Genomic DNA, 12,664 nt, shown 5'->3' on the forward strand with positions numbered 1-12,664 from the left:
CCCAGTCTGTGAAGTTTCTCTGGCTACCCTATCTAAAATCTCTGCCCCTACCCCTGATACTCAAAACCCATGTCCTGGCTTTATTTTGACTTTCAGCACTTGTCACCGCTTACCGGCCCTGTTGACTATCTCTTAGTACATATCTTGGTACGTGTGTTGGAGCATGCCACGCAGCGTTACTCCTGCTGATCACCTGTTACCAGCTGTAGCTTCCACGAGGGCAGCTGCTCCGTCAGTGCGTTTCCTGTAAATGGAACAAACAAGGCTTAATGTATAAAGAGGACTCAGTCCACGTCTGTGAACCAAATGAATGAGTTAGGCAAATGATGCATTTAGAAACTCTTCTTTGCTTCTTGTTTTTTGTTCACCCTTCTGAAAACTCTCCTGGGCCCTCTGTTTTAACTCCACTTTTTCTGTTGATCTGTCCCCTATGGCTTTTACCTACTGACTCCACAGACTCATCTGGCAACGTCTCTGGATTGAGACTAACTCACATGTGAACGACTCGATCTCTTCATCTTCTGCTTTCTACTCTAACAGCCTGCTGAGATACTCCTCAAACTGTGTAGAATAAAAGTTTAATATTTCTCCCTCTAAACTATCCAAATTCTGTATCTCACCTATGGTATACCATCCATTTAGTCACGGAAGCTGGAACTTTGGTATCTTCTTCAGTCGGGAGATTCCTTTCTGGTCACATAGATAGATATGGCTGTATTTGAGGCATTGAAAAATGAGATGAACATATGCAGGGACCAAACTAGAGCAACAATAAACACACACACAAACACATACACACGTGGAGTAAGGGATTTATAAAGCTCTGAATCAAAAAACTGGCAGACAGAGCCAGAAAGTCAGTCCATCCAAAAGTCCCTAGTTGTTGAAAGGAGTGGAGTCAGGCTGGGTGCATGGATCTGCATGTGGGGCAGTAGTCTTCACTGCAGAAAACTACAGAAAGAGCAGTAACTACTGGCCAGCACTAAGGTGCAGGTCAATCTGTGCATGTGAAGTGCTTGAAGGAGGCAGACTGGTCGGTCAGCTCTGTGACTGAAGGTGGTAAGTGCCCACATCATCCATAGTTTTTAATATATGTAAAACTTGCTTCTGGTCCAGGTTTCAGTGGTAGCACAAGAAAATCACAAAATCCTTAAAAAATAAAAAGATAAACTTACTAACAAAAATTCCACAGTGTATAAGTAAAATGAACACTAAGAGAGACAGTCAGCAGGACAGGTAAGTGTGCAATTGTGTCAGTCTTGAAAAAATAAAAATGGAACAGTATTGTTTTTTAATGATTCTGAAATGATTTTGATTAAGACTGTCAGAGACCTAAAAGAACTAATACACCCCCCCACACACACACAAAAAAAAAAAACGTGCAACACAAGCCGGCACTTGGAGCTCAACAAGAAATTGCTAAAAGAGAAACATCTAGAAATCAGATATACACAAAAACAGTCCTTGACTATAAAAACAAAGTACCTTCTGTAGTCCAGTTTAAGAACTGGAGTTTTCAGACATCACTGAACATTCACCTAAAAAGAACAGAAGAATGTAAATGAGAAATACAAAAGATTATCTGAGGCTTGAGAACACATCTTAAAGGGATTTGAGAATTTGAAAGTAAATGGAAAGACAGCTAAGCAATTTTCTAAAAGATCAAGCTAAGAATTTTCTAGAATGAAAGATAAATTTTCTGAATAAAGTGCATCTGAATGTCAGGTATGTGAAATACCGTGTTTCCCCGAAAATAAGACCTACTCAAAAAATTAGCCCTAACAGGATTTCTATGCATTTGTTAAATATAAGCCCTACCCCGATAATAAGACCTAGTGATGGGTGTGGCTATGCAGTGTATCTGCATATCATTTGCATGCATTTCAGCACAGAGTGGTAAGGAAGACTGGAATATCTTTTATCTGCCACAGCTCCTTTCTCCAAGCCGTTTGCACTTGCATGGGTGCACGTGTGTAAACCACGGTCTCAGGCATCCTATTGCGCACATGTGAATGGCTAGGGGAAAGGAGTTCACGCATCACTAGCACCAGCCCCACCAACAAGGTCGGTTCCTCCTGTCAGGTTCCAGAAGAAGATGACCTAACTGTATTTGAATAAATGTAGATTGTTGTATTATACTTAATAAAAATAAGACATCCCCTGAAAATAAGCCCTAGTGTGTCTTCTTGAGAAAAAATAAATATAAGACAGTGTCTTATTTTTGGGGAAACATGGTAAAAAGAAACCTGCACCTAGAACCATCATGATGAAATGGAAACGCATGAAAGATAAAGAAAAAATAAAAGGTGGGTGAACAGCTGAGGACTCAGAGAGCAGATTTCCACAAATCCTTCTGGAAGACAGTGGAGTGATATCTTTGAAAGACTAAGGAAAAACCACCACCGATTTGATACCTTTTATTATGCTAAACCAGAATGCAAGCAGGAAGGCAAGATGGAGATGTCTGTGGACCCACAAAAACCATGAAAATGTAGTTTTCAGCAGCTTAAAAGAACTTCTAAGAAATAGACAAACCCCGAACAGTGCAAGTTGTTTCATGCATCTACTTAAACGGGGAATTTTTTTCAACCAAGCGTGGAATAATACAACATTTGAGGGATGTCAAATCTGAGTATATGGAAAACTAACTTCTGAATTTGTGGGTTCTGCAGGGCCCACTGTGGGACTTGAGTGTGTGGACTTCAGTGTCCCTTTGGAACCAATGCCCTAAGTCTGTCAAGGCACAACTGTAGTCCATCAAGAAAAATGAACCTAAAGTAATGAAATTAAATATTAAAACAAAGCAATTGAGGAAATGGTAAAATATGTTGCTCCATCCTGCAAACCATACAGAAGAAAATTCTAGAAACATCAGTGAAGATGGTGGAAGAGGTGAGAATTCGGTGCTTAAGGAAAATGTGCAAAATAATCCCGTTTAGGAGAAGGACAGAGAAGTGTTATCTTTCATTAGAAATAAGCAAAATAAGAGAGAGGGAGAGAATATGTTTAAAATTGTAATGGTCATTTTCTAAAGGCTAAAGGTACAACCTCTAGGTTCCAATCTAGCACTGGAAAAGAAAAGTCTACAAGAAAAAAATTCAGTGATCTAACAGAAGTCTGGAAAGAAAAAATGAAGAAAGTGAAGAAAAAGGATGAGAAACAGGACAAAGTAAAAGCAGAGATAATTCCAAATGTTGGTAGTTCTCAAAAGACAGAAGTGTTCTGTGAGTGGCTAATTTTACATGCCACTTGATGGGTTTAGGGATACTGATTAATAGGATGAACTTTATTTTCTTGTGCTTCTGGGGGTGTTTTTGGAAGAGATTAGCCTTTTACTGAGTAGACTGAGTAGAGGAGATCTGTCTGAATCAACGTGGACCAGGGTGGGTGGGCACCGTCCCGTCCACTGGGGGCCCAGACAGCACCAAGGGCAGGAACAGTGAACCCGCTCTCCCTTCCAGAGCCGGAACCTGCGTCTTCTCCTGGTCTCAGACATCGGAGCTCAAGCTTCCCAGGTTTTCGGCCTTGGACTGAGGGTTACACCATCATCTCTTCTGCTGCTCAGGCTTCCGACTCAGAATAAATTACACCTCTGGGCTTCCTGCTTTTTCTCATGTTGTGGGACTTCTTAGCCTCCATCATCACATGCTCTAATTCCCACAATAAATCCCTTCCTTTATTTACATATTTATCCTCTTGGTTCTGTTTTTCTGGAGAAAAACTCTAATACTCTAATAGGTAACACACTCCCACCTGTTAAAAACCAAAGATTACTAGGTTCAGCAAAATTTTAGGTAATTCAGATTATAATACAATTTTTTTACTGTGATTTTTTTAAAAAGGCATAAAACTTATTATCTTAACCATTTTTAAGTGTAGAGCTCAGTACTGTTAATATTCACATTGTTCCAGAACAGATTTCCAGAATCTTTTCTTCCTGCAAAACTGAAACTATTACCCATCAAGCAACAACTCCCATATCCCTCTCTGCCCAGCCCCTGGTAACCACTCTTTCTGGGTTCTTCAATTTTGACTAGTTTAGATACTTCATACAAGTAGAATCATACTTCAAAAATGGCACGGAAAGGTTGAAAATTAGAAAATTGGAAAAGATAACACCAATCGAATAAAAAAATAATTAGGTATAGGAGAAACAGAAACCAGACAGTGTAAGCAACATTGATTTTTAGGGTCTGAGGAGGGAGGAAGTATCATGAAGGAGACCACAACAGAACTGGCAGAAGGCAGGACTGAGCGGGAAGCAGACAGCAGCGTATTAGTCTAGTGCAACACAGTGGGTGAACGTTACCCAGTTTGGAAGGATCCATGATCTTAGAGCTTAGCAAAAGCGATTTCAGCTGAATTTGAACAAATTTTGAATTTCCTTGATTGAAGAGGAACTATGTTTTTGAGAAGTTTGAAAGTAGAAAAATAAGGTCTACAGGTGAGGTTAAGGGAAGATGATTATTATTTTATAGGATTCTTATAATCACATTCATGGGTTGAGGACAAAGAGATTAAAGAGAGGGGCAGAGACTTCTCTCTCCAGCTATATCACTTTAGTCCCCACAGAATCCCAGTACTTTTTCACATAAAGGCACTCATTGTTTCAATGGGGGAAAACATCTCCTGACATACCTGGCCACCTGCTTACCTGGTTAGTAAATGGACGAGTTGACTTCCCTGCTAAGTGACCGACACACATCATGTGATTCATCATGTGATCACACCGCACAATGTATCACCACATCACCCGGTGATTGTTTTAAAAAAATACAGATCTCCTAGGCAACATAGTAGGACTCCATGTCTACAAAAATAATAAAACAAAATAAATAAATTAGCCTGGTGTGGCAGTGCACACCTATAGTCCCAGTTAGTGTACTAGTATGGAGGCTGAGACAGGAGGATTGCTTGAGTCCAGGAGTTTGAGGTTGTAGTGAGCTACAATTGCACCACTGCACTCCAGCCTGGGCAACAGAGCAAGACCTGCCTCAAAAAACAAAACAAAACAAAACACAGATCTTTTGACTCTTTTCCTAGACAGTGTCCTATCAATACAGAGGTTAACTGTTTTTGATACTTCTTCTTATACATGACACCACAGTTGGCTTGGTAACTGTCATGGCTTCTTCTCTGAGGTCTTCTCAGATGGTGCATACGGAGTTCCATGGGGGGAAAAGCTATGACACTTGGGCTAAAAGCAACAGGCTTGGTCTTGAAGGTCGAATTGGATTCTGCCAGATGAGCGAGAAGCAAAAACATTTTAGGGCGATGATCTGGGTGTCTGTCTAGTAGTTTCTTGAGGGAAGAATATTTGTTAATAGTGTTACTGTGGCCCTTGCAGCTCTGACACAGCACCTAGCACAATAGAGTTTGCTGTTTAAAGATGAGATAGTGTCACATACAAGGATGTTCAGTTTAAGAAAGGTCACGGTGCAGAGAGGCTGGTAGGGAGTTCTGCATATTCATAGTAGTGAGGACAGAGGTGAGGGCACGGCTTGAAGGATTGGCTGGGACGGGAACAAAAGTCGTATATACCATAATGACTAGGATTTGAAGTTAGCTATTGAAGGTTTTAAGTAAGAACGTGACCCATTCAGAAAAATAATTCTGGTACAGTGAAGACAATGAATTGGGTAAGTCAGGGGAGGAGAGGACCAGTCAAGAGACAATGCAAGACTCAGATAAGCATCTGAGCGTCAGCTGAGGGGTCGGCTAGGAGGGAAGGCGCGGGCAGCCTCGAGAAGACTCAGGTGCACAACCAGCAGCAGTGGGGATTACTGACGGCTGAACACGAAAGGGAGTAATGGAACTGCAACTGCTGGGGCCGCAGGTGAAGGACACACAACCCGCTTGGCCTGCAGCATCCTGGGAAACTTTACCACGTAAAGTTAGTTCACTTAGAAAACAAACATTCTAGATACAAAATTAGTGCCAGTCACGGGGCCTACTCAGCTACAGCAGTTAACACACTGATTGTAAATGTGTATTTACGAACTTTCTTCCTGTTCCACTGAATATTAGGACAAGGATTATTTTACTCATTTTCACAAGACCTGAGTAAAAGATACAAATCAGTACATAACAAATGTTTGACAATTGAGGGTGGTACCAAATTCAACCCTTAGGTAGCTCATAGTTTAGGTCAAAATAAAGCCATGTGAAGAAATCTCAAAATTACCAAAATGACTATAATAATCTCATCAAAGTATTACCTATTGTGTTCAAACTTGATTTAAGAAAAAAATTAACTTTGTTAATAAAAGCCAAATTCAGCTGTGAAACCCAATAAAGTTATAGGAAAAAGAAAACAGTTGTAAAGGAAATCCAATAATTGTCACAAAACTTAATTGTGACTATTGTGAATTGCTTATTTTTTAAAAACGTATTCTTAAAAAATTCCTTCCTAAAACATGTGATGTTACTAAAAAGCTACGTGTGAATATTGGTTAAACTTCTCTGGCATTCATGGATATCAATCATTGTTTGGGAGGACATGGAATGAGTGGAATTCAGATCCCTGATCCTAAATAGAGTGAGTAGGAATGAAAAATGAACTTATGATTTTTACAGTAAGAACAGACTTGAAAAATTATACACATTTCAATCTATAATAGACTTTCGTCTTATCATGATAATATACGAACGAATATCAAACATCTCTATAAAAGATACCCTATCCACTATCAGAGTCCTTCAAAAACAAAAATGTAACTGGCTGAGCATATTGGGATAATTCAGTAAATGTATGTGGGCCAAATGTTTTCTATGAAAAAGAAAATATCAATGTAAAACCTCCATAGCTGACCATCTCCGCTGTGGACCATCTCAAGTTTACCTAATTTTCATAGACCGGACACATACTGCATGACACTAATTTTCATAGACCGGACACACACGTGGGTACTGCAGTCCTCGCTCCTCATGCTGACCACCTCCGTATGTTGATCAGTTTGTTACTGTCTTTTTTCGGAGGTCAAATTACAGAGGTTCTACTCTGTTTCTGGGCCATTTTAGGTCAAATCTGCAACCTTCACTATTTCAGTACTTTCTGGTTTTCATTAGTTTAAGAACTGCCTCATGGAAAAGAGAAATTCTGGTAATTAGATATTTCTGGAGTATCAAAATAGATTCAGTTTATGAAGAAACTGCACCTGTCTTTGAAGACTCTTTGGCAGGACATGGTGTTACTCAATGTGTTAATAGGATGCTGCCTTAAAAAATACTGAGTTCTTAATTATCCTACTACACAAGTCTGAGCTCTGCAGATTCCCAGAGTGGGGAGGACAAAGCAGGCATTTGGCAATGACATTTGGTTCTGTTGTCTCTGAGAAACAGCAAGGTAGCACCTCTGCTGCTCCGCTGGTTCCACATGACTTCCGACCACATGGAAATCAAAAGGGCTGAAGCCCCTTGATCGTGTAGAAGCAGCACTTTTATATTTTTCTATCAATCTTTAAAAAGTCGTACGTTTGGCTATATTCTGAGTTAATAACTTGTGGTCTCCTTCTGTAAGAAGGCTGTGAAAATAAATTGTATATGTTCTGTAGATGATTTTTATAAAATGTTGCCACAATAAAGGAATATTTCTTTCCCAATATCTTAAGAGACAGATAAGATCATACACAGTATTTTAGCATTAGCATTCCAAAAGTGGAATGAAGATAAAAACAAGATGTGTGGACATCTATTAAGCTATATATCAACTGGTATTGTATAAGAGAGCCTGGGGGTGGGGGTGGAACTGAAAATTGTGAGCATTCTTCCTAACAAATAAGCCAAGTGATTTGCCATTTACCTACTTTGGGCTTTTTTACCTTGGCTCTATTTTATTTTAGGATACTTTAATACCTACTAGATTCACTTGGTTAATTCAATACGGAGTCCCAAAATCTTACATTCTCTTTCTCCTGCAAATGTCAGCGAGAAATCAAGTTCCTCCCGCTTCCCCAATCAAGTTAATCCAAAAGTTTCAGCACATGAGCAAAGTACAAGGGTAAAATCATATTGATATAGAGTGAATCTAATTTTTGAATTTCAAGTGTTAATGATTTAAATATTTATGTTTAATTATGGAGAATTTAAATCCTGTAAAAGAAGTTCACGGTCACTGAAAAGATCCCTATCAATGTCTACATCACATCTGGCAATAATGAAGACAAATTAACAATAAAATTTTGGAAATCTGGTCATACGATCAAGCCAAAACCATACGAAATTGCTCCTCTGTACTCAGTCACTGGTGGTCCCAAGAAAGACCAACTTCCTGTTTTGGATTCCCGTGTCTAAATTAGAGGAAAATCTCCAGCAATGTGGGATTTTTTCAGGCTTCTGGCTCACAAACAAAAAGCTCTAAACTCACCAAGCAGGGAAACTTCACCCCCAACATCACCTCTGAGGACAATCTGATCTGCTTTCACTTCAGTTCAAAGAAATGACAGTGGCACAAATTCACACCTTTCCTAGTTAAAGCTTAACCTGCTGTGTTAACTCCTTTCATGCCAATTTGTCTTGAACAAGAGGGTTTTTCTCTATATGAAGAACAAGAATTTACTAAAGAGAAAACATGTTTTATCACTTGATTAAACAAACTTGTTTTCCAATTACTTCAAATTGTCACCTAGTTCTGAAAATATCATTTTAATTTTCCTGTATACATGCCAGTTATGCAATTTTCACCTAATATTAGAGTGTTTTAAATAGTTTTATGTGTTTAGACTTGATAGTTTTTTTTTTTTGCAGTTTTTGGCCAGGGCCGGGTTTGAACCCGCCACCTCCAGTATATGAGGCCAGTGCCCTACTCCTTTGAGCCAAGGCGCTGCCCTAGATTTGATAGTTTTTAATAAGAAGAGCTGCACTGACCAAATTAAGAAAAGATATTTAAATTCTTAAAAATCATTGAATAATATTGATTGATAGGCCAGGAATGGTGGCTCACACCTCTAATTCTAGCACTCTGGAAGGCCCAGGTGGGCCACTGCTTGAGTTCAGGAGTTTGAAACCAGCCTGTACAAGATCAAGTCCCCAACTCTACTGAAAATAAAAAAAAATAGCTGTACATTTGGGCAGGCACCTGAGTCTCAGCTACTTGGGAGGTTGAGGCAAGAGGACTGCTTGAGCCCAACAGTGTGAGGTTGCTGTAAAACACCAGAGCATTCTACCCAGGGGAACAGAGTGAGACTGTCTCAAAATACATATATATTGAAAATAGCTTAGAGGTATCATTAATGGATGAACTGCTCATTCCGCAGAAAACCAGTAAGAGAAAAAATATACCAGCAACCCACCATAAGCCTGAAATAGTATATGAAACTTCACCTCTGCGATAGCCATTTTGGGTATAGAAATGTACAATAAACTACTTGCCTATTATAATAAAAGGGATGGTGAATGTGAAACTATTTAGATCAGCAGAAGGCATCAGACCACACAAGGCATTACTACAATTAAGGAAACATGCTTTGGAGCAGTGGTCATTATACAACATTACACCAGACTAGAACAACAAATCTTTTCCTTTCTGGGGAGGTGCGATTTCACATTTGTCTGTCTAATTGGAGTCTGTGTAACAACAATCCAGGGAGGAAGGAAGAATGGTGATTTTTGTTTATACCTTAGTGGACTAAATGTAATTTTCATCGATTCAAAACATTATAATGTGAACTAATTAAGCCTAAAATGTGTTGAAAACAGTAAAAATCGTTACTGTATAAAATGGGCTTGGCATCAAAATGACACATTTTATTAAATAGAATGTGTAAAATAAAATGAAGTAACCTCTATTCGAAAAAAGATCTAAGACAGGTATTATTTAAAAGGCTTTAGTACTCATTTTCAATAAAAAGAAATCTGACATTATAAAAATACATAAAATAGTCACGGCTTTATAACCATTAATTTACATAAGATTTTTTTTGGCATAAAACAAAGTAATAAAGTAGTTTAAAAGGTATTCTTATATGAAAGTTACTCCCGGTATAAAATTTTTATAACTTTTTGTAATTTTGTTTCATCTGTATAAATAAGGCAATTTATCCTTTTAAAATTCATAACTCCATTTAAAAACATAAGATTCTCTGTCTTTTAAATAAAAGTTCCCTTGAGGTAGTGTGTTAAAACTTCTCCTTGGTTCCCCCTTTAGTCTATGTGTCCAAATCAAAAGACTGAAAAGTTGGAGTCCTGTAGTTTTCTAATGTGTGTTTATAGGCACAAATGTGATTTTCTTCCTGAAAATCTGTCCTTTCTTTTCCACCATCCTCTGACTCAGAGTCCAGGTCTGGAGAAGAACGAGCTTGGAAGTGAAGGGCTGTTGGCTGACCATCTGGAGGCTGTCCGAAGCTTGAACAGACAGTGAGGGGAGGTCTCCTGAGGGGTTTTCCAAACGTACCTGAAAGAAAGCAGCCCCTTGAGCACGTGGGTCCTTTTTCTAGCACCAAAGTCAAGAAAACACATTTTGAATGGAGAGGCATCTTACTCCGTGAACATGAATACACGTGTTCTACAAGACCACGGTATGGTACCCAGGTGTACGTACATCCGTGTGGATTACTTACAGAACAGGGCGAGACATCTGTACTCCTTATCTACAGGCAATGAACAAATGCATCAATTTCTACCACTTCTCATGACCCAGTAATCTTCGCAAGTTCCCCAACGTAAGTTCCCCCAAATCCCAGCTTCAGCACTGGAGAGACCACAGTTCTCTGTAAAGGATATGGCGAATAGCACTGAGGAAGTTACCTGTGCCTGAACATAAAAATCATCCTTTCAGAATAATCCTGTACCTTGCCCTTTCTTCATTAACTGTAGCCAAATATTATTCAATTAACTCAAATTCTTGCCTCGGTCTTGCAAAACATATTTTCATTTTTTCCAAAAAGAAATATATATATATTTAAAAAATACCATGACAGTAACTTTCTTAAAAGAAAGTGGTAAAATATTTTAAGATCCTACTTAAAAAAAAAAAAAAAAAGAAAGAAAGAAAAGAAAAGAAAACAAGGGAAGTTGGGGCTCATTTTCCCATTCCTCTCCATTCAGTAAAAAAAAAAAAAAAAGATCTCAGTTCTTTCGTTCCATTGTCCTCACACACTAGACTAAAAAGTCACATACGCTGATCGTGGTGCCAGCCAGCGTCTAACACCGCCAGCCTGGGCTTTAAGGCTCCCATGGTTTCCTTTGCCGAAGGTCGTCCGGCTTGTCTGACTGGCGGCTGATGCTGCTTTCCACCCTTCCACCGTGGGTTCAGCTAGAAGCCACTAGACACACCAACCACAGTTATGCAGGGCACACAACTCCACCCCAAAGGCTGTGCGAGCCCAAAACCACTTTTTCCACATGGCTGACGAGCTGAGCTTCTAAGTCACTCCCCTTACTCATGTCTCACAGTCAATGCCACACACAGTGTTACCCAGAGAGCTCCTAAGGCTTAGTTACAGATTAAACACATCATCAGATGAAATCCCACCTCTGACTCTCTGCTTTTAGAAACATCTGTGCTCACTAGCCTGCAACTTGGAGCACGGGTCCTGAAACGAGGTATCTGATAAGTTAATAAACATACCCAAGAAGGAATGACTCGCAGTAAAGGACGCTGGCTCTGGACTAGAACTGAAATCTGGAGAGGACTTGTTCAGACACACACTCTTTACTCCCAGGCCTTCGCCCTGGGAGTGGCTAGTGTTAAGCAGCTTCCTGACCCGCGGCGGCCACGCTGTGTTACTGAAGCTGCGCTCACAGGCCTCCTCTGCGGCGTGAGAGCACGGGGGGCCCTCCTTCTTCTTCACGCAGCTGGGCTCATAGTGGTCCAGCAGTGCTGTTCTCGGATCAGGACTGCAACCTTTTGAATGTGGGGACAATGTCAAAAGGACATAATACTTAGCATGTCTAGAAGTCTCTGTAGGAACAAGAACAATACTCAGGCAAAAGCCCACATACCTGTATGATAGGCTTCAAAAGGGTCCCCTCCATACATACTCCCTTTCAGGTACACAGGGCCCGCGGCCCCCAGGAAGGGACACAGGAACGGGTCCGTGGCGGCTTCCACGTCGGCTTCACTGCTGGTGTCAATGTGGCAGGTCCCTTCAAAACAGAAATGGTAGTCACTGAACTGATTTCATTGTACATTCTGTCCAATTTTGGTATTTTCCACATTTGTAGAATGGAAAAATGTTGAATAAATGAACATTTGGCTAGAACATCGTGTAGAAAACAAACAGCAGACATCTGCAGTTAAGTTCTTTTACAATTTATAGGCGCCTATGGATTAGCAACTGAGTAAAGGTATAAGAGGTCCCTGTACAAGGACTCAATGACCATCGTGCTGGGTGTGTTGACTTTGCTGCTGGCCCCACCTGGTTTCTGAGGGAAACTGATCCTGCAAACAAAGCAACCGGAGTTTGACCCACTTGCACTACAGATGACCAAAACCAGGTGCTGGCACTTGACCGATGGCCTCCCAGTGCCCACTTCAAAGATGAGCTCAGCAAAAAAATCATCTCAAGGGGTACTGGGCTAAACAATTCCGAAATGATGGGCCAGTTAGTAGCAGACACAGCAGGTGAAGGGTAAGTGATATGGTCAGGGTTAGAGATGTCATCCTGGGCAGTGTGTCTGGGAAACAGAACCAGGCAGAGGATGGGCGGTATCCCGAGAGCAGCAT

At 40.2% G+C, this 12,664-nt stretch overlaps 1 protein-coding gene across 2 annotated transcripts in view; it reads right to left on the reverse strand.

The window, feature by feature from the left end:
* Positions 1 to 4,408: 4,408 nt before the first annotated feature.
* LRIG3 (leucine rich repeats and immunoglobulin like domains 3) overlaps positions 4,409 to 12,664 on the reverse strand; it is a 57,584-nt gene continuing 49,328 nt past the window's right edge. The window contains exons 17-19 of one of the 2 annotated variants that reach the window (XM_023513616.1): positions 11,941 to 12,084; positions 11,567 to 11,842; positions 4,409 to 4,810 (exon numbers count right to left, since the gene is read on the reverse strand). In XM_023513616.1, the coding sequence (XP_023369384.1) occupies positions 4,785 to 4,810; positions 11,567 to 11,842; positions 11,941 to 12,084 (446 nt within the window). In that variant the 3' untranslated portion in view covers positions 4,409 to 4,784. Of the gene's footprint in view, positions 4,811 to 9,723; positions 10,391 to 11,566; positions 11,843 to 11,940; positions 12,085 to 12,664 lie in introns of those variants that run through there. The other variant, XM_003790598.3, reaches the window with a different exon arrangement.

Source organism: Otolemur garnettii, unplaced genomic scaffold, assembly GCF_000181295.1.
Source record: "Otolemur garnettii isolate 467f Iridium unplaced genomic scaffold, OtoGar3 scaffold00043, whole genome shotgun sequence".
Classification (NCBI taxonomy): Eukaryota; Metazoa; Chordata; class Mammalia; order Primates; family Galagidae; genus Otolemur; species Otolemur garnettii.